Source organism: Parasteatoda tepidariorum, chromosome 4 (genome assembly GCF_043381705.1).
Source record: "Parasteatoda tepidariorum isolate YZ-2023 chromosome 4, CAS_Ptep_4.0, whole genome shotgun sequence".
In the NCBI taxonomy this organism is placed as follows: domain Eukaryota; kingdom Metazoa; phylum Arthropoda; class Arachnida; order Araneae; family Theridiidae; genus Parasteatoda; species Parasteatoda tepidariorum.
In genome coordinates, this window is record NC_092207.1 from 39311791 (window position 1) to 39333515 (window position 21725).

Below are 21725 nucleotides of genomic sequence, written 5' to 3' on the forward strand. Positions count from 1 at the left end.
ATAAAATTAGCTTTCAAGATAAAAAAAAAATTTAATCACATTAATCTGCGAAAAAAATACAATCATGTTAAAAATACAAAAACCCCTATAGCTTTTCGAAGAAAAAAAATAATAAAACGGTGTCATAGTTCTACTACGCTCCAGTGGTTGAAGTCCCTCTCCCCCTCATCCACGATTAGCGCATCCCTCCTTCGAAAGACCACGTGTTTGGGAAAGCCTCTCGCACTAATTCCATTCCATCTTCTACTCAGAGCAGACGGTTTCTTATCCCTCCATCCCCAAGCAACCACCGCATGCAGCTCCCTCTTCAACCCCCATCAAACTAAATCAGCTCATACAAAACAATGAATCTTTATATTTTCATTTATATCTGGCTTATGGTTTTCTTCAATTTTTTTGCCGAAGAATTTCCCGTTAACGAAAGCAATATAGTTCACATAAATTCTGGGATCGCTGTCCCTTTCGGGCGATCTGTGTTTGTCGATCCAGAGTTGGATCTCAACATTCGCGTCCTGCCAGGGGATCGTTGTACAGTAAGGGTTATACAAAACGATCCTTTATCCCAGAGACCTGGAAAACTGACCCCAACAAACTTTCCGTGCCAGTTTGGAAGAGATGACGTCCAGTACTCTCACTATGGTGCTCGTAGTCCACCTCAGGACAAAGTGAAATTGATGGTTCGTTATGATTCATCAGATGATACATTGATAATTCCAGTGGTTGTTAACGTTCAAGTCATGTTTGATCAGTTGGAGATCGTAACGAAGAATATACCTTTGAGTGTTGATAAACTTGGGGGTATGAGCAATCCCATAGATAATAAGGTGTTACAGTTTACATACGACAGGACTGGTCAGATATGCAAAGTGATGATTTTAACTGCTGCCAGTGGATTACCATCTTATGGAGAGCTTATAAATAATCCTTATGAAGATTTGATGCTGGATTGTGATGCTTTATTGAAGTCTGACATAAGGTATATTTCATATTTCTTTCTTCTTCTTTTTTTTTAAAAACATAAAATTAGATTTAAAACTAATTATGTATGGACAGCTGTAAAATTATTACGAAATCAATATTTGTTAAAACAAATTGCATTTCACTAATTATATGATTATTATGAAATTAAGATTTCTAAAATTAAATTGCATTTCACTAGCAATAAAATTTTTATGAAATCAAGATTTCTGAAATTGATCTGCAACTTACTAACACTTAACTAATTATGAATTTAAGCTTTCTGAAATTAAATAGCATTTCACTGAAAGGATAGTTTAAAATTTTTGAAAATGAAGTCTAATTTTCTTAGTCTCTTATAGTCTTATTATTTTAGTTAGTTAGCTAAAGTTTTCAGAAAAATTATTCGAAAAGGATAAGCATGTTTCTTAAACCAAAAATATTTTTATTAGCTTCTAATTTTCAAAATTTTTTTTACATGTATAAAACTCTTTAATCGCATTTAAAAAGTTATGTCCCCATATAAATATTAATTAACAGTATCAATAATAAATCAACGATGAAATTTTTATTTCCTATATGAAGATTCCACATAACCAATTATACTTAACTAATTATAATTTAATTTGTAATATTGAATGTTTCCTTAAGTGAGATATTTTATGAGACATTTTATTAATTTGTAACATTGAATGAAATTTGTTAATAAACGAAAATTTTTTATCTGGATGATTATCAGTTTTCATTAGGGTTTCGCCAATAACATGCAATCATCAAACAGAAAAAGAAAGATTTTATTTAATTAATTTGGTATAAAAAAAGATTGATAACTTCCGATAATTTAAATTAAAAGGAAATATATATATAAATAATATGTAAACTAAAATGAAGTCTAATGCTATAAATATGCAGATAAAATGAAAAGTATTTTTTTGAATAGTTTAAAACAAAATATTTATTGAAAGTTTTAGTCTCAAAATAGTATTTGCGAATATTAATGAGTTTTCCAAACTTTTCTATGAACAAAAACAAAAATATTCATTATATAATTAAAATGTGTAATTTATTTAGTTTTGTAACTTTAACTTATTTAGAATATTTCTAATTCACTGATTAACAAGAAAAAAAAACTAATTCCTGAGAGTTAAGGCAATTTATTAAGGTCCATCGTTTGCTTTTTAAACAAAAATCTTTTTGTTAAAATTTCCTACACTGAAAAATTTCGAATCAGATAACGGTAAAAAGTATCGGCACCCTGAGTGCCTGTATTTTATTGTATATTAGATGATTTTTTTCCGGTTACGGAATAAAAAAAATCTGATAATACCGTAATTTTTACAGTAACAGTTACCGTAAAATCACTGAATCACTGTAATTAAATAAATATTACTGTAAAAGTTATAGTATACTATTTTACGGTGAAAATGAATTTTACGGATGATGCATCTAAAGTGCTAGTACCTTAATTCGCGATTTATTCCGGAATTTTTTGCAGTGTTGTAAACACATTTTATACTTAATAAATTTTTTATTCGATACGATGAAAATTTTTGTTTTAACAATTATTGAAGAACGTTAATATAACGTTTAACATTTTTCAAACACGCTATTGTTGTAAAGAAATTTTTTTCCATATAAAGTTTTATAAATGGAGTGCGTATTAAAGGTATAAAATGTGTTAGAAGTGATATAAAAGGTGTTATTGTTATGGTATTACATGTTGATAAAATAGTAAAATTTTACAACAGATTATCGTCACAAAGTAGGGTGAAAGACTTATTCAACTTATTCTTACAGTTTACATGAAATAAAATGTTTAAAAACTTTTTCAAAAGAAAAAAGTATCATATCTCATTGTCAGTTTGCTAGTTATTACTTAATTGGAAAAATTTTGGAATTTTGTTTATTTGGTTGCATTTAACGATACTGGAAATATTTGCATGCCAACTAAATGGAATTCAAATTCATGAACTGTACAGTATGTAAGAAATTATAAAGAATTCTCAACAGAAAAAAATAAATGATTTTCATCAAGTCCAAAAGAGAAGATTCTTTGAGTAGTCATGAATGCATAACTCATTAATTTAATCAATTCTCTGAATAAATTTCAATAAAAAATGGAATAAAACAATTCAATGTAATATTCTATTTAAGTTTCATTCCTCACACATTCAAATGAAAGTAACGATAATAGTAAAAAAAAATTAAAGAAAAAAACAATATTGAGATATTTTTCATTGCAACAAAAGTAATACTGCAATTTTTTCTTGCTGATTCGTAAATATCAGTTTTTAGACCCCTTAAATGAATTGCAGATTACTGAACTATAATTCTTTTACCTTTGTATGCAAACTCAATGTGACCATTTAAATTCCCATTCTTAATATTCATGAAAATTCGTAAAACATAATGCCATTAGACAACAAGTTATCTAATCTACAGTGGCTAGACTATAATGACTTTATTTCAGTCTTTATATTGATACGTATTTATTATAATTATCACTTTTATATTGAGAATATTTTATAAGTTTCTCTATTGTAGAAGTTTGAAATTCATGACAGTAGAAAATAAATAAAATGCTTAATTTGCTTTTCAAAGTGAATTCATATTAAATATAAGATGAAATGTTATAATTTTTTGCACTAAGTCGCGAAAATTTGAAACAAAATAAGTTTTAGACTTATTCAAGCTTAAGCTATTTTATTATTTATGTTTTAAATGCAATAAAACTAGTAAAAATAATATTTTTATACAAATTACAAGTTAATGAAAATGATGAATGATGTGTTAATACATAAAAAAAGTATCTTGTACAATAACTTAAAACTGAAAACTTCTATAATATAACGACGATTTGTAATCCCAAATAATTTTATACAAGTGCTCCCGTTTTGATGCTACTAAAAGTACCTTTCTTAGCATTAAAGCATGCTGGTGCTTGAAGAAGATGCTTTTCGTTGCACTAAAACACACTCATTTATTGTGTTTAATTATTTGTAATGTTTATTATTAATTCTAACACGTCATTTTTATTTGTATATTTATTATTTTGAGTTTAAAAGTTTTATTAAAATTTTTTTATGCTATTTATACTAGAAATTTAAAGAAACTAGAAAATGAAGTTCTGAACATGTCTTAAAATTAAGAAGTTGGTTCTGTTTTATTTGAATTTTAATTAATAATATTTTAGAAGACTTACTGATTTAATTAATTATTGTATAAAAAATCAAAATTTCTTAGAAATACATAAGATATTTATATGAATTCTCCTTGAATTTTTAGATTTATGAATCCAAATGGAGTAATTAACTCCTTTTAAATACTTAACTATCAAATTACTTCAAATTTTCAAATCAGAAGTTTTCGGGATAAATAATTTTTCAAACTATTTCTAAGTGCTCGAGAAATATTTTTGTTTTCAATATACAATAACTTTAAAAACTAAAAGTATTCTTAGAGTGTTTTGTAATCACCACCTAAAATATACATTTTTCGAAAAGGAAATAAAAACTATAACTACATGGCAAAAACATTCTGGTAAAATTATCGTACTGTTTGATAATAACATTTCTAGTTTAAAAAGAAACAATGTAATTTTATTTAATTAAACTAAAATATACGATATTTGAACTAGTTCATTGGTATTCCGTTCATATGCTAATGGTTTATTGGAAATTTAAGTTTTCATAATTATAGTTCTTATTACCACATATTTAGTGAAAAATGAAAAACTAAAAAGTAAATTTAACCGAATAAATAGTTTTTAGGCCATGATTAAAGCAGTGGTTGCCAATTTTTTTCAGTCGCGGAACCTTAAACGATCGAAATTCTTTTGGTGAAATCCTGACTTTTAAAAAGTGTTCATTGGCAGGTGTAAATGTGCACACGTTGAAGAAATGCAAATTAATTCAGAAACATTTAATATGAATGAAAGTTTTTTATTGTTTCATCGAGTTTCATTGTTTCATCAAGTTTTAGAATTACGTTTTATGTCAAGCAGTTTAATTCGCAAGTTCACGGAGGCTACGGTGTTTTGCTATATAAGTAAATTTAGTAGTTGAAATTGAATAAAACAAGTTGAATTATAATTCTTGAAAAATAATTGTCACAAGAAAGTTTATCAAAGAAAACTAATTCTTTATTCTTGAATTCGGTTATTTTATTCTGAATTTCAAAGTTCGATGAGAAATACTGATGCAATAATTTGTAAATTTATTTGGTTTAGGAAGTTATTCAATGTGTTGTTAAAAGAAGAAAAAAAACTATTTTTATATTTTTTAAAATTTCTTATTTCAATTTCATTACAATTTTTCATAAATAATTTTATAAAAGTAACCTCAATATTAAATAAATAAATGGATTATTGATAGGATATAAACCAAATACGGGTTTCAAAAAATTATTGGTTAAAAAAATGTCCTGATACTCACAGAACCTCTGTGACCTTTCCACGGAAAGCTAAGTCTCTGCGTGCAGAGCACCATTTGAGACCCGTTACTTTAAGGTATCATGGTAAAATTAACAAATTTTACCATATTTATTAAATTTTGGAACCCTCATTAATAAGTAAGGAAGAATCAAAAAGGCTAGCATAAACATCAAAAACTGTTTGAATGCCATGGCAAATGGAGAGAAGTTGAAAGGGTATATTCGAATCATCTCCAATCAAAAAGTCCTCCACGAAGGTAAATTCCTCTCAATTCTTGATCCAAGAGTTCCCTTGTCTTCTGAATTGAGTTCAAAATTACAAGGCTACGTAGTTGAACATTAGTAGTCATAAACCCGAAAATTGGGCTGGCTGTTCAACCACGTTTATAAAATAAAATAAAATTTAATCTGGTTTTGCTTTTTTACCTTTCACCAATGATTCGACAGCTTTCAATAGTGATATTTTGTTTCTCTTTGCTTAAATATTAATCCTTTTTCACTTCATTCTAGACAAGTATTCTAAAATTATATATTAAGGGCTGTGATCTCGAAACATATAGAATATTTAGTAATATTTTAATATATATTAACCATTTTTATTTTTTGTTTAGGTATCAACATACATCTCCAAATGAAACTCCCAACAAAGATTTTATTCCCATGGTTGTAGAGCTCACTGATTTGGACGGGAATATGATAACGCAAGAATATTTTCAAATTATGGTTAGAATAAGAGAGGCTGAAGATAATACCCCTCCTCAACTCAGTTTTAGCGCTCTGTTGTTGATGGATGTTAATCAATTTGTCATGACTGCTATTACACCCAACATACTAATTGCTGAAGACTTAGAATCTTCTTCAGAAAAATTAATTTTCAATATAACAAACCCATTGAACTATGGAGAAGGTTCTATTGTATCTACGGATGATCAGAATCTTCCAATCACATCATTCTATCAAAAGGACTTGAATGATTTGAAAATCGCTTACAAACCACCCGCATCTGATTCTGATGTTCGAAGATTTTATCTGGTGGAAATGGAAGTTATTGACACAGATGGTTTGGCATCAGATCCTTTCACATTAACTATTGTTGTCAATCCTATGAACACTTTGGCGCCTCTAGCAACGAGAAACGCTGGTCTTGTTTTATTCGAAGGTCAATCACGCCGCTTGAGCAGCGAGAAGAATTTAGAAATTTCTGACGAGGATAATATCGATGATGTTGTGGTGAGTGTCGCAGGTGGTTTAAAACACGGGAGGTTACTGTTAAATGGAAATCCAGTTAAACATTTTTCTCCAGGGGATTTAGATTCAGGATCTATCGTGTATGATCATGATGGTAGCGACACCTACAGTGACAACATCATCTTCCGCTTAAATGATGGTCAACACCAAGTTGAATTTCTGTTTCCAGTGACTGTGTACCCAGAAGACGATGATGCTCCTATATTGAATGTAAACACGGGATTATCTATCACGCGTGGAGAGGAAATAGAAATCACTCCATTTGTGTTAAGTGCTACTGATATCGACAGTGATGATTCTTCTATCAGGTATGATCTTGTGGATCCCTTTCCAGTAAATGGGCAAATTTTATTAAAACAAGCTGAAATACCAGATGACCCAGAGAATTGGGTTTACGAAGATGGTATATATGAGAAACCAGTTTCATTTTGGACACAACAAGATCTCATAGAAGGAAACATATTTTATCGTCATTCTGGTAACTATATCCCCTCTCCAGTTGTAGAACGCCTTAGATTCAAACTTAGTGATGATAACATTCCACCAAATGAGTCTAATGTTCAAGAATTCGTAATAAGGATCATGCCACTTGACAACACTCCTCCCGAACTCTATCCTGGCACGCCACTTCAAATGACAGTACAAGAATTTCAGCTAACAGATATTACACAGAAATATCTCAGATATTTAGATTCTGATACCAAAGACCGTGATTTGACTATTACCGTTACTGTGAAACCTTTTGATACTGATGTAAATAATCCAATGGAATCAGGCAAATTAGTACTATCGGAAAATCCGGATGTTGAAGTAAGCGAGTTCAACCAAGCTCAAGTAAACCATCACAAAATTGCTTACAAGCCCCCATCTGTGGAATTAGGTATGGTACCGAGGTTAATTCAGTTTCGATTTGATGTGAAGGATAAAGCAGGAAATATTCTCCCCAATCAAGAATTTCTTATTTTACTACAGCCAGTCGATAATAAACCACCAATAATTCATAATAAAGGAATTGAAATAGAAGAAAATGGCTTTGCAATACTAACACCAGATATCTTAGACGTTACAGATGCTGATACTGATCCTAGTTTGCTAACTTTTATAGTTGTACGAACTCCAGAATATGGAAGTATACAAATAGGTTCCTTAGAAATGGCGAATGGTGATTCTTTTACTAAACATGACATTAACAATGGGATTGTGAGTTACGTACACAATGGATTTGAAACAAATGAAGATGAATTTAATTTAGAAGTGACCGATGGAATTCATAATTTACCTATTACTATGCATGTTTCAATCAAAAAGGTTGAAGGTCAAGCTCCAAAATTAGACTTTACACCTTCTGCTCTTAATATTCAAATATTTCTTGAAGAAGGCAGCAGTAAAGCACTAACAAATGACTTAATTAAAGTTTCTGAATCAGACACAGATAGTAAAATGATCACTTTTAATTTGAATGAGTTACCACAATTTGGTTCTATACAAGTAAATGGCTCCATTGTTGAAAGCTTTAAACTAGAGGATCTACAGAGGGAAAGAGTTTTTTATCGCCATAATGGGGAAGAAATTGGATTCATTACGATTATAGATTCCTTTAATTTGTCCGTTTCTCACAAATCTAATAATTGGATGGTTGATGGAAATATCATTGACAGAGTTAATGTCGTAGCTACCATTACCCCCGTTGATAATTCTTCCCCAATGGTAGAAATCGGGGAGCCATTGAAAGTTTTAGAGGGACGAAAAAGCCTAATTACAATTGACCATATAAATGTCACTGACTCAGACACATTAGATGAGGATATAATTTGTGCTGTACAGGATCAACCAAGCCATGGTTACATCGAGAACTTTTCTCCATCTCCAGGATCTGAAAGACACAGAACAGGAATTCCAGTCACTGCATTTTCTGTGTCAGATATAATTCATGACTATATAAGCTACGTTCAAAGTATACATAAGGGTACCGAACCAACCGAAGATAAATTTTCCTTAGTTTGTTCTGATGGATTAAATTCCTCTCCTTTAAATGGAATTCAAATTATTATTGAACCCTCAAATGATGAAGTTCCTGAAATATACATGCGAGAATTCATTGTTATGGAAGGCACTGATTTGATTATTGATCTCCCTATATTAAATGCTTTGGACCTTGATATTCCTAAAGATAAGCTTATATTTTTAATTACTCAAGAACCAGAGCATGGGGTGATTGCTTCCCATATGCCAACTGGAACAGTTAAAGTTAATAATTTTACACTTGAAAGAATTACAAGAGGATCTACAATAGTATACCAACACGATGATAGCGAAACAACCAAAGACAATTTTGAACTGACAGTTACTGACGGAGTACATAATTCTACTAAAACTATCCTAGTTATGGTGATACCAGTGGATGATGAAACACCTCGATTAGCTATTAATGATGGCTTAGAAATTAAACTTGGAGAATCGAAATTAATAACTAATCGTGAATTAAAAGCTGAAGATCTAGATTCAGATGATTCAACCATAACATACGTTGTGAGACAAGTTCCGAAACTCGGGTACATTACCTACTTGGACTTTTCTGGAGAACCCCTTTATAATATAACTCATGGAATGAACTTTACCCAAAGTGATGTTGACAATGAATTAATTTTATATACCCATAATGGACAAGAGGGTGCAAGAGATTTAATAAAGTTTGATGTTACTGACGGTTATAATCCTTATGTGGATCGATATTTTTGGATAACAGTTGAAGGAATCGATACAATTTTCCCCAATGTCATTAATAAAGGAGTTGAACTACCAGAAGGTGGAAAAGTTCTTCTTGATACTGATATTTTAAGCACAACTGATCTTAATAGTGCAGATGAGCTTTTGATGTTTACTGTCACTCGAGCCCCCACAAAAGGTCACTTAGAAAATACTGACTTTCCAGGGATTCCTATTACTTCTTTCACACAACTCGATTTAGCTGGTAGCAAAATATACTATGTTCACACAAGTGATGATGAAATTAAGCTAGATAGCTTTGAGTTCGAAGTAAGTGACGGTTACAATTCTGTTTACAGAACTTTTAGAATTTCAATAAGTGAAATAGACAATAAGAAACCAGTCGTTTATATGACAGCTATTAGGGTTAAAGAAGGAGGTAGAAGATTAATAACACCGTTTGAGCTGAAAGCTGAAGATTCAGATACAAGCAAAGACAAGATAAAATTCACATTAACCCAACCACCAATAAATGGTAAATTAGTGCGTGATGGATCAGGTGTTGTTACAACCTTTACTATGTCAGATATTACTTCCAATTTGATTACCTATTATCATGATGGATCTGAAACTCTAGAAGATTCTTTTTCATTTGTCGTTTCTGATGGAAAGCACATGGAATTTTATTTACATCCAAATACTCTAACACCTCTCAGAATTCCCGTGACTTTTCAAATCGCAGTTGTACCTGTAGATGATGTAGTTCCAAATATAGTTATGAATAGAGGAGCGACATCTGTTGGTTCATTAGAAAATGGAGATATTGGATTCCGCTTCTCCAGTAAAATACTGAGAACTGAAGATAGAGATAGTCCAGTGACAGAGTTGATTTATGTAATAACATCACAACCAAAACACGGAATTCTTATCAATGATTATTTGGGTAATGGAAGTATCTCAAATTTTACTCAAGGTATGCTTATGATTAATAATTTTACTGTTAATCTTTGCATGAATAATTTTTTTGATTTTTAACATTATGAGCATTGTTTTTAAACATGAAGTAGTGCGTATTTTTGATACTAAATACGGTGGTTAATGTTAGGAATTATTTCATTTTTTAAATTTTTTTATATTCTATTTTAATTGAGATACAAATTTAAATTAAGAATTTATGATTTCATTATTGAAAATAAGTAAGAAACAAGCTAGTTTAACGGATATTTAAAACTGTTAATATTATTTAAACTAGGGACAAAGTACTGTAGTAAAAAGTAGTAACTTAGTGATAAGTGGTACTATAAGGTTATATAATAAAGGATGTTCAGTAAGCACTATCCTTAATGTTTTTAGAATCCTTGTCAAAAACGAATTAAAAGAAATATACGTTTTAGGGTTCGTTAATTAGTATTGAGACAAAGAAAAAACAAGAAATCTAATGAAATATGGTGAATTACTTTTGAAGCAGATGGCTTAAATGGATCAACAGATTAAATGTCATTTGAATTGCGAAAGTAATTTGAAGGTGTTTATAAGAAACCCTTTTCACAAGGAGCCGAACTATGGGCCGAAACGAATGTTGCCCCCTAAAATTATTCCTCTTAAGGCATACATCCCACTAGTTAATTTCAAAATTGGCGAGTCACACTTCCCTAGTCTCCCTTGTCAGTTTCTTCAAGAAATCGCACTGGCTTTGATATTTTATTTCTGTTATTCCTCAATCATGATTTGTCAAATAATGAAAGCAATTTTGTTTTTTCCTCTTCATAATATTAGTGTGCTATTTTTATACACGTAGTATTTTTAAACTTTATTGTTCAGAATGATTTTACATACCTATATACATTGAGGCCCAAGGTTAATGAACATTGTATATTAACTCAATGTATTTGAAGTAGGATCTGCAGTTAAATTTTTTTATTCTTAAAAGCAAAAATAGCTAAATGTCATTTTCAGAACTGAATGTCAATGTTTTTTTAACGTTTAAACCAGTCAGGACTAATTCTTATAAAGAAAACTCTAATTTAAAACAAAGATAAGTAGAAACAAAAGTTCAGATATTTAAATATTAATATCTGAACTATTAAAGGAATAAAAAACATAAGAAGAAAGATTATTTTTAAAATCTATTTCTCGACACTTGATTCCTTCTCTTTTCCAAATTTAATAGTTTTAAGATAAAAAACAAATACCCTTACTAAAAGCATGATTATGAAATGCAGTAAGGTTCCCGAAAATAGTATTACATTGCTGTTTATAAAATTTGCTATTAAATTAATGACCTAAAGCTTAGCATTATTTGCAGGCTCAAAGAAACCTTTATTTTTCAGAGAAATAAACAAATGACCAGAAGTTAATTTTCGGACTGATAATAATCTAAACAGTATCAAGTTACCATGAAAGTGAAACAGTTCTAGAGCCAAAGATTTTCAGAAGTAACCTTGACCAAAGATTTAAAGATACATAGAATTAAATACAAATTCTTACATCTCACATCTGAAATTACGCCCTTAACAATTTTCTTAGCTGACACCTTATCCTGGGCGCCAAGACACTTCCAGAAACGAGTCATTTCTTCGGAAAAGTAACGAAATTCCCTGGAGCATACTATCACGTGATGATCATAGTTACATATCTCGGTTTCATTCATCTTTCTGCGGATGGCATAAACGTAAATGAAAGGGAAGAAAAAAAATAAGCGTAAATTTACGCCATCAGGACGGGCAATGATCTACTTTCGACACTAATGAGGAAATTATAAGCTGTTCATTTTTTTTTTCTTTGAATCTATGTGCAGTTGAAACATAAATGAGAAGCTACTGAATTCATCTTGATTCCACTTTTAATCTATTTTAAACATCGAATAAAAAATTTAATTAGTTACATCAGAAGATTAAAAGCTTTTTTTTCTCTTAGAATCTGTGGGTAGTTAAAACATAAATGAGGAGCTACTAAGTTCATCTTGATTCCACTTTTAATCTATTTTAAGCATCAAAAGTAAAATTTAATTTGTCGCATTAGTAGATTAGAAGATTCTCTTTTTTTGTCTTAATAATTAGCAGTACTATCTTTCGTCTAAGCATTGACCTAGACTTAGTAATCTAGTTACTTACACGTATTTTAAATGAGTAATTAAATGATAAGTAAAAAAGTTGTGAAATGTACTCTACATTATCTACCAGATGAATTATTTTTCTCTAATTTTGAAGATCTAAATTTTGAAAAACTATTATTCCTGATAAGGGATACAGTATTTGCTGCAAGTTAAATGCATGGATTTACAAATGTCAGTTGCCGCTGCCCTAAAATATTGTAGCTAGTTTAAAAGATTTAACTGCTGCATTAATTCATTATTTTCAACTCCGTCACACTGGCTCCTAAAATTGGCCATTTCTCCCAAAACTTTTGCATTTTTTTAACCTTGTTAAAATTATTTATTAAAGTATTTATGAGTAGACAAAAATTTTTTTTAACGCGAACGTTTTTACACTGTGGTTTTCCTTGCTTTAACTCTCCTCCGTTTAACTTTTAAATGGTAAATATTTTGGTTGACATTGAAAAAAAAGCCAAGAAAAAAATCATACATTAAAACCATAAACTTACATTAAAACCATTAATCATACAATAAAAAGAAATTAGTGAACTTCTAATCTGTGATGCAATAACTTTTTCAGAGTTTTTAACAGCATCAGTATCAATAGGGATAATGCTAAAGAGGTAAAATAAATAATTGATTTTCAGGTAAATATTTGATAGCTATTGTAAATTTTGTCGCTGTTCATAGCTAAATTTATCCATATCGTCTTTCTCGATTGAAAATCTTTCAGATGAATAAAAATTCAGTTTAATAAAAATTTAAAAACATAATAATAAAATCTCTTACATCACTTAGAAAGTTGACCAGCTAAGTCTGTTTTATTTTAATATTATAGAGAGATCTCAAAAATTTCCGATACCTTAAATTTCTATCTTTTTGTCATGTTTCTTAATAACTTTACCGATTATGTTTAATACAAATATCGGTTAAAATGTGTTTTATTAAAGTTATTACAAACCTGGAAAACTTTAAGAAATTTCAGAAACAAAGTAGCTAAAAACGCATTGTTTATTTGAATAAAAAGAAAATAATTTTGGAAATTTTTCAAGTGAAAATATAGAATAAACAAAAAATCAACATTTTTGTACCCAGTTTACCCTACCAGATAAAGACGATTAATTATTATCTTCCGTAACTTGCAATTGTTTTACTGGTGGTTCTTTTTTTATCCTCCCGATTTTCTCTTAAAAAAAGCAAGTCCTTAAACATACATAGGAGAATACATGTTTGTACGATGAGAGTAATTAAACACTTCTCCTAATTGAGATTAAGATGTTTCTAAATTAAATTTTCGTTTCTACACAGTACATTCGTGACTAGTTAATTTGGCCGATCCATCAATTTCTGTCTTCAGGGTAAAAAAAAAAAGTTTTTTATAAACATTTAATAATATTTTATATGTTTTACACGAATTAAGCGTTTAATTCCCAAGTTTCATCAATCATTTATTGATATTAAATTTATCAATTAATCAAACTTAATCTAACACATTGACTTAATATCTAATCATTCCTACCAGTCTATTTATCACTATTTATTTCACAATTTTCAAGTAGAATAATTTATTAAAAAAAGTTTTTTTCATTAATTTTTTTTAATTAAATTTACTTAATTTTGTATAAACTTTACATACTGCTGAAAATACTTTATTATTTGATTTTTATTAAATGCTTCTTATTTTATTAGGTTATTGTTAGCTTAAAGTAAAACTTGGACGAATTTGAACTCAAACTAGAATGATATTGTTGTTTTTAACTTCAAATCACGAACTATATAACTTAAGGACGATCCATTCCGACGTCATCACGACGCTTTTCTAAAAGTTTCTCCTGGCCTAATTAACCGCATCGCCCTCCATCAGCGATTAGAGGAAACGGTTAGTTGATACAGAAGATTTGAATAGTCAACTTTTATAATTTAGTGTCTCTGTCGTTTTTTTTTTATTTCTGTAAGATTACATAAAGAATGGCTATATTTATAGCATTAGTTCCAAAATTAAACTTCTTTTGCTTCACTTCGGTAAATGTTACAAAATAAAGATAGGATTGCGTAAGTTTATGTTAGTGTTGTGAAGTTTCGTGTTAGTGTTTTATACTGTGCATTTGTGTGGAAACGTAAAATTTTCTAATCAGTTATTTCTATTATACGTAAATTTAACTTCTATTGTACGTACAAAGTGTTTCTGATAAGTTTTCATTTACTCCTGTTTATTTTATTCCGTCATATATTAAATTCTACTATAAACAGAAAAAATAAAAAAAATCTGCATTAAGACACATCAGAATTTATTCTACAGCTTAAGAGGAGTAATGATGCATGTCATTCTTGTAAATATGCATTTCATTAAACATTGAAACAAATTTATGAACAAGAAAAATGGTAAATTTCAAATGCTTAAAATAAATTATAATTTACTTTGCATGATATAATTTCGTCTTCATTATATCATAACATCCTTCAAGAATCAGCATCAGAATTTCATAGAACTAAAATAAAGTAAATAACCAAACGATTACGAAGAACTTCATAAATTCAATTAAAACGATACGATTAAAAGAAAACGATTATCTCATCTATTAGTTAAGTTTTTTGCCGTATTGTGGTGTTAGAAAACTGTTTGGGCCAGTGTTGCCATTTTGCCGCGTATTAATTAAAAACAAAAAAGAAGAAAAGAGGAAGGAAAAAACGCTAACACTATGCAATCAGTGGACAATAAAACTAAATTACATCAGTCGATGTCGATGAAGAAATTTAAATTATATGAACTTTATTAATTTTCAGCTAGTTTTTATTTGAAGTTGAATCTAACAGTAATTTTTCTGCTTTTATTTGAAATTCCAAGTTTTAAGCAAAGAATAGTAAAGTTAAGTATACTATGATAAAAGAACAAATTCATTTACATGACTGACAAATGTTTATTAATCATTTTTATATTTTTAAACATTGTAAACTGATTGAAACTCCAAATAGCAATGAATGAATCTTCAATTTATTAAAAAATTTCCATCCAAACTACAGTTCCTGATATCTAACTTTTAGTTAGAAGTTAAAAAGCAGTAGCTCTAATCCAAACTAACTTTGAATTTCTGAAACTGGTTATAACTCAGATTTTAAGCATTTAAATAATTTAAAATATATCAATGTTAAAGTCACTACAGTTATTTTAAGTAAGAAATCTCAGAATTAAAACTCAAATGAATATATTCCACGTATATTACTATCGCTTTTATTATGATCAAGATTACAGAAAGTTGATAGAAATTTAAAATCGAGTTTGGAATACAGATTTTTTTTAAAATGTCGAAATTGGATTTGCGTTTAATTGTATTTACCTTAACAAATATAATTAAAAAAAACAGCTTTCAAATATTGTTTAATAAAAATATTTTTAAATATTTTAATAATTTTAAAAGTTATTAGATAAAAAATGCGAAGATATAAATGTTATATAAAAATTATTTATGGGTATATATTTAATTATTTATATCTCCTATGCAATGTTCCAAAATTTTTGGATGAAATAAATAGAATGTTAATTTTAATAATATATGTGGCTGTTAGTATGAATTATTTATTCATTAAATAGATTCTAACTGAAATATGAAGTTTTTTTTCTTAAAAAAAGACAAAATTTTTATACAGTTGTAATTTTTATATATTATTTTATAGACTGTAAAAAAAACAATGTTTTTACAACAAGTTAAAAATGGGTTATTTCTATTAGCGGACATTTTATGTACTTATGAGTTGGTTTTTCTGGTAAACTACTAAAAAAAAGACATTACTTAAATATTGTCATACTTACCTAAACAATGTTAAAATTATGTATCATAAAAGTTTTAATAAAAATGTTAAAGCATCGCAAGAAAATTTCAATTTTCCTTAATGAAATTTTTTAAAAACTTTTATTTTTGTGTAAAAAACAATGTTGTTTGGGAATAAAAAATTAAATGAGGAAAAATGAAATTAAAATGAAAAATAGTTACTTCAAATAATGGACATTTCAAGGATAAGTTCGCTTTAAGCTTGATAAAAATACAAAAAAAAAGTAAGCTACATAAATATTGTCATATTTTCCCACGCAATATTATGATAATGTATCATAAAAATTTTCATAACGGAGTCATCGCACGCTGAGCAAAAAATGTATCTGGCTATTAAGAATAAGTGTTGGACGATGACTAAAAGCTAGCAATGCTTTTTATTCACCATTTTTTTCCTTCTTTTACTCTATTTTTGACACCATGCTTTGTGTGTGAAACCAAAGGGTAGATTACATTTGTTGAAAATTGTGTTCTCCGGTCGATAAGACATTTTTAAAAATGGCTGCTATTGACCTATCCTTTCTACGATATCTTGCAAGTGACATTTTTATGGGTATGGATATTATGATGATGTTCTCAAGGAATGCGGTATTCATTCTTTTATTCCTTTCAGAATTATATTTGTTTCCTTTAAGTCATGTGCTTTTTATTTGATGATTTAATTATTCGAACTTGTAAAGCTTTACATTTGCAACATAAATTAGTGAATATTTTTTTATGAGAAAACTTTTGGACTAGGAAGCGGGTAAGTTTGCAAAAAATGGAGATTGATCTTTTTAATATTTTCTCTCAATAAATGAATGATAATGAATAAAGGGTACACTTTGTACTTCATAAGAATAAATCAATATAACGGGAACAAAGCACAAATAAAAGCACAACAATACTATAGTTTCAGTTCTGTAAGCAATAACCTTCCTCGGTGTCGAAGCACCAAAAAAAAACTGATGTTGAAACAACAACGAACACAATAAAATTCGTAGAGGAACTAATGGGAATTGGTTTTTGCATCTTGCACCCTGGGTTCCCTATCCAACTCCTTCAAGCCTGCTTCTCGAATTCCCTTTTTTATTACCTAGTTCAAGCTTGGTTCTCTTCTCCTATAGGTTAAGCCTTTTTGTTTTCCTTACTGCAACGTGTTTGTCTTGTTACTTTCTCCTGTCATTTAATGTTTAACACCGAGGAAAATTCTTGTTTATGGAAATGAAACAATTTTCTATTTTTGTACATTTATGTATCTTTTGTTTACTTTGTTTTGCTTTACTCAAATGAATGCAACATCGAGAGTTTAATACAGAATTATTGAACTAGGAGCAGCATATGCAGCAACGTTTTTTTTATCCTGAAGAGTTGTTTTAAGAACAGTTTAATAACAATTACATGAATAGTTAGCTCATATATACTTCATAAATCAGTTCTTTGAATTTTCCATTGTGTTCCATTTTCATTCAACATGAAGTTGTTCCATTTTCTTCATAATTTCCTATTCAGTTCATTAATTAACTCTTTTGAGTTGCATGAATTATTTTAATCAAGGATTCATAAAAACTTTTCGTAGTTTTCGGAAGAAAATTTATCAGGCTTCGTTGCAGAACTTCATATTGAGTTATTCAAAAGATATAACAAGGTTAAAGCAGTGACAATACACTCTCATTTTATGAAATATGAAAGACGTTTAACTACAGATTTTTTAAAACTTGAGTTTTTGATGTTATAAGTAGAATAAAACAATGAATAAAATATACCATTTAGTCACGATAAATGGAAAATAAAAGCCAATTTTTCTCTGTCTTAAAAAGTTCTGCTTGTATTTGTCTCGAAGAAAAATACAAAGGAATTGGATGCGTGCAACTTGGACTTTTTTATTTCCTGTACCTACAAAACTAATAAAAGCAAGATTTCAATTAAACCAACGATTTATTTGGGCTTATTTTGCTCCTACAAAAATATTAAAGAATTTGACATATCATTATTTTTTATGTCTTATCAAGGTTTTTTTTTGAAATTGTGTTAATGACTATGAAGTATTAAGAAAATTGATAGAGATAATGTACTAACTTATAGATGGTTTAGAATTTTATTGAATATATTATCTATGCTTCTTGAAGAGTTAGATTTAAAAAAAAATACACTAAATTAATAAAAATAAATTTTATGTAAGTATAAGTTAGAATCGATTTCTTATTTCAACTGTCTTTTGTCTTTTCTTTTATAAAATCAGATATCCTATTCTTGTAGAAAAAAAAATATTAAATTGATTTTTAATATTTTCTCCTAGGAAATAGTAACTTTACCATTTTTATAAAAAACACTTCTTTACATCGAGAATATTGAAAGCGAATATGATCACATTGCAAATATTGAAATATCTCCAATTATTCGTAATTTAAGTTATAACTGTTATTATTATAAACTATTAAATGTAATTGCAATGATGTTTATATTGAAATTAAAAAATATATAAAAGTGACTCTAACTTTTCAGATGATATCAACAGAATGCGAATCTTCTACATTTTGGATCCTAAAAGCAACGCTACAAGTGACATATTTCACTTTAAAGTTCAAGACAAAGGTAAGAGGATGTCAAACCAAACTTTATTAGACATGAAAAAAATATTTTTACCAACAATTAAAGAATTATTAATAATAAAAATTGAAACGATATCCTATTATTTCTATATTGCTCTCATTGTATCTATTTATCTACTTTTTAAAACTCGGATATTCTGGACAACTCCAAGGAGAACTTATCTAAATTTTTGGTAAGCAATTATTAAATCAATTGCAAAAGCAAGTTCTCTTATTCTATTCACCTTCTGAGAGATCTCATTAATTCTATCCACCAATAATCATGAAATCACTAAAGTATTTTCCCTCATTTTGTTCACCTCTTATAACGACTTTTCCTTTCATCCTATATCATTTAAGAAGCATTTTAATAAATAAGTCCCTCCTCGCATTATCTTAATCCGTGGATAAATTCTGATTATTGGGTAATCATGAAGTACTGACTCTACTTCGATAATCATCAAGTATCGATCCTTGGATAATCTCCTTCAGATCGATTTCGGTTATTGAAGAATAGATAATAAAATAAGCATTTCCCTTATTCCGTGTTCGTAAGCTTCCAATTGAGGAAATCAAAAAATACTTAGCATTCATTTAAAATGTTTGCGTAACGATACTCGAATTCTTTGAGTGGAATTTTCAAAGGTTACCCTCCAACGCCCAATGCACTTCGATCATTCTTCTACTCCAAAAAATCTCATAGACAGACACTTAGATCGTTCTTCCTCTGAGAATTTCGGAATAAAAACACTTGGAATGAGTGAATTAGTTAAATAACTAAAACTAAAATAGTAGTTAAATAAAACTAAAATATTCTATAAATCTCAATTTTTTTTCTTCAAAGTTCTTTATTTTCACCTTAACTTTAATTTTCTTGTTCGATATCATGTTTTCATACTATAAAAATACTCGAATATAAAATTATTTGTTAAAGATATTTTTTTTTCGAATACTGAATAATCACCTTTGTTAAACTAGTGCTTTCAAATTATAAAATATTTGTTAAACCTGCTCTTATGTTCAATTTTTTGTACTTTTCAAACATTATAACCCATTGAATTTTCTTTCTCAATTCTTGTAGAAAATAGATTTTTTTTAAAAATTAACCTATTTATTTTCATATATGTGTAATAGGACGCATGACCTATTTTAGATAGGCAATATAACTTCGAAATACTTTTTTTTTTAATTTTCCTGTTTAAAGGGATTTTGTTTGTTTCTTTTTCTTTTAAAAAAACCAAAATTGAAATATTGATTTTAGAAAACAAGAAAGAAAGTTTTTATTTAATATGCATTGAAAATGTGAAATTTTAGTATTGAAATTTAATAAAAAGAAACTGATCAAGATACTGACACGATTTCGTATCCGGTCGGTAAAGATATTAGAGCTCTTTATGGTATGTAGACTCTAGAACTGTGTTTAAACAAGACTTTCATTGATGCCAACTTAATTATTAAAAAAAAAAAGGGTATGAAACACAGTGTAGCCTCAAGTCAATCCATCATCTAAAAAGGATATAGTTTTCTTTTAATTTGTATGTGGACATTTTTATGAAGAAGGATTAAATGAATATGCAAATTAAAAAAAGATGGTGTAACTCTTTATTATGTGCAACTGAACTTGTTTTAGATTGTAATTAGCCTATTTCGTTAATAGAGCATATGAAATGATAAAAGAATAGCATTACGTAAAAAATTAAACGTTGAACGCGTAAGACTCTCTCTATATTAAAAAATCGTGAAGGCCGCTGACGCCGCTGCTGTTTTATTGTGTTCAACTTAATGTTACATTTTGTATTTCCGTGCAAAAAATTTAAGACTTAGAGACTTGAAATTACTAATGCGCGTAGAAAAGTGTACACGAATTACTATGGTTTATAAATATTTAACTGTTATTAATTTGTTCGAGAATTATTAACTGTCAAACTTGTTGGAAAAAAAATAATACGGTCCATAAGTGCAACCACAGAGTTTGAAAATGCTGAATAGGCCACATTTGTAATGCAAAAAAGATCACATTTATTAATGAGCTTACGACAGAGGCTTTTTTCAAAATTCCAATTTGTTCGAAAATTACTGCAATTTTGAGTACTTATTAAAAATTTTTTTGCTTTACGTTGCATTTTGCTTTACAGTTCAAAATCTATGGGCTTAAAAATCAAAAATTACGAAGGTGTTTAGAAAAATGTAAAAGAAGTACTATGGAATAAGAAGAATCAGATGCGACAATTAGTTCGAGAATCATTAATTGTTGAACTTGTAATTAAAAAAAACTAAGATGGATCTACTGTAAGCTGAAATGCATCCACATAATTTCTATTATTATTTTAGTGACAGTTTTTCTCAAAATTCTTATTTGCTCGAAAGTTATTTAAAATTTAAGTACTTTTTCCTTATTTTTTTTTGAGGTTTTGCCTTTAAATATTAAATATTTATCCATTCTTGTAGAAAATTTACTTTTCCTGACGAGATCTTTACACATCTACGATCTTTCTACGTCATAGCTAAATTTTTAAATCCATGTATAAAACGATCGTTATCTCTGAAAATTGTATTTCCACAGAGCCCGTTAAAAGTGCATTGGTTGAAGTAAATATTTCTCCTTGAAAGTTTCAATGAGAAAATCCTTAGAATATAATTTTTTTTATATCAAATGACGAATTAAAGTAACATGGAATTTCGATGTTTTAAACGATGAATATATCTTCATAACGTTTAAAACACCTTTTTTTAAATAATACTTTTGACTAAAATGACATCTAAACAAGATATAACATTTTTTAAATTTCCGTAGAATATACTTAACATTTCCGTAGAATATATTTAACCGTATGATATTTAAAGCTTTAAAAAATAATAATTTTCTTAAAAAGCAATATAAAGTAATAAATG

General features: G+C 28.6%; 1 protein-coding gene across 1 annotated transcript in view; it reads left to right on the forward strand.

The window, feature by feature from the left end:
- Nucleotides 1-252: 252 nt before the first annotated feature.
- Nucleotides 253-21725, forward strand: part of LOC122271235 (extracellular matrix protein 3) — a 44196-nt gene continuing 22723 nt past the window's right edge. Inside the window, exons 1-3 of the mRNA XM_043051800.2 lie at nt 253-976; nt 6000-10315; nt 18748-18837. Of these exons, the coding sequence (XP_042907734.2) occupies nt 345-976; nt 6000-10315; nt 18748-18837 (5038 nt within the window). The 5' untranslated portion in view covers nt 253-344. The remainder of the gene's footprint in view (nt 977-5999; nt 10316-18747; nt 18838-21725) is intronic.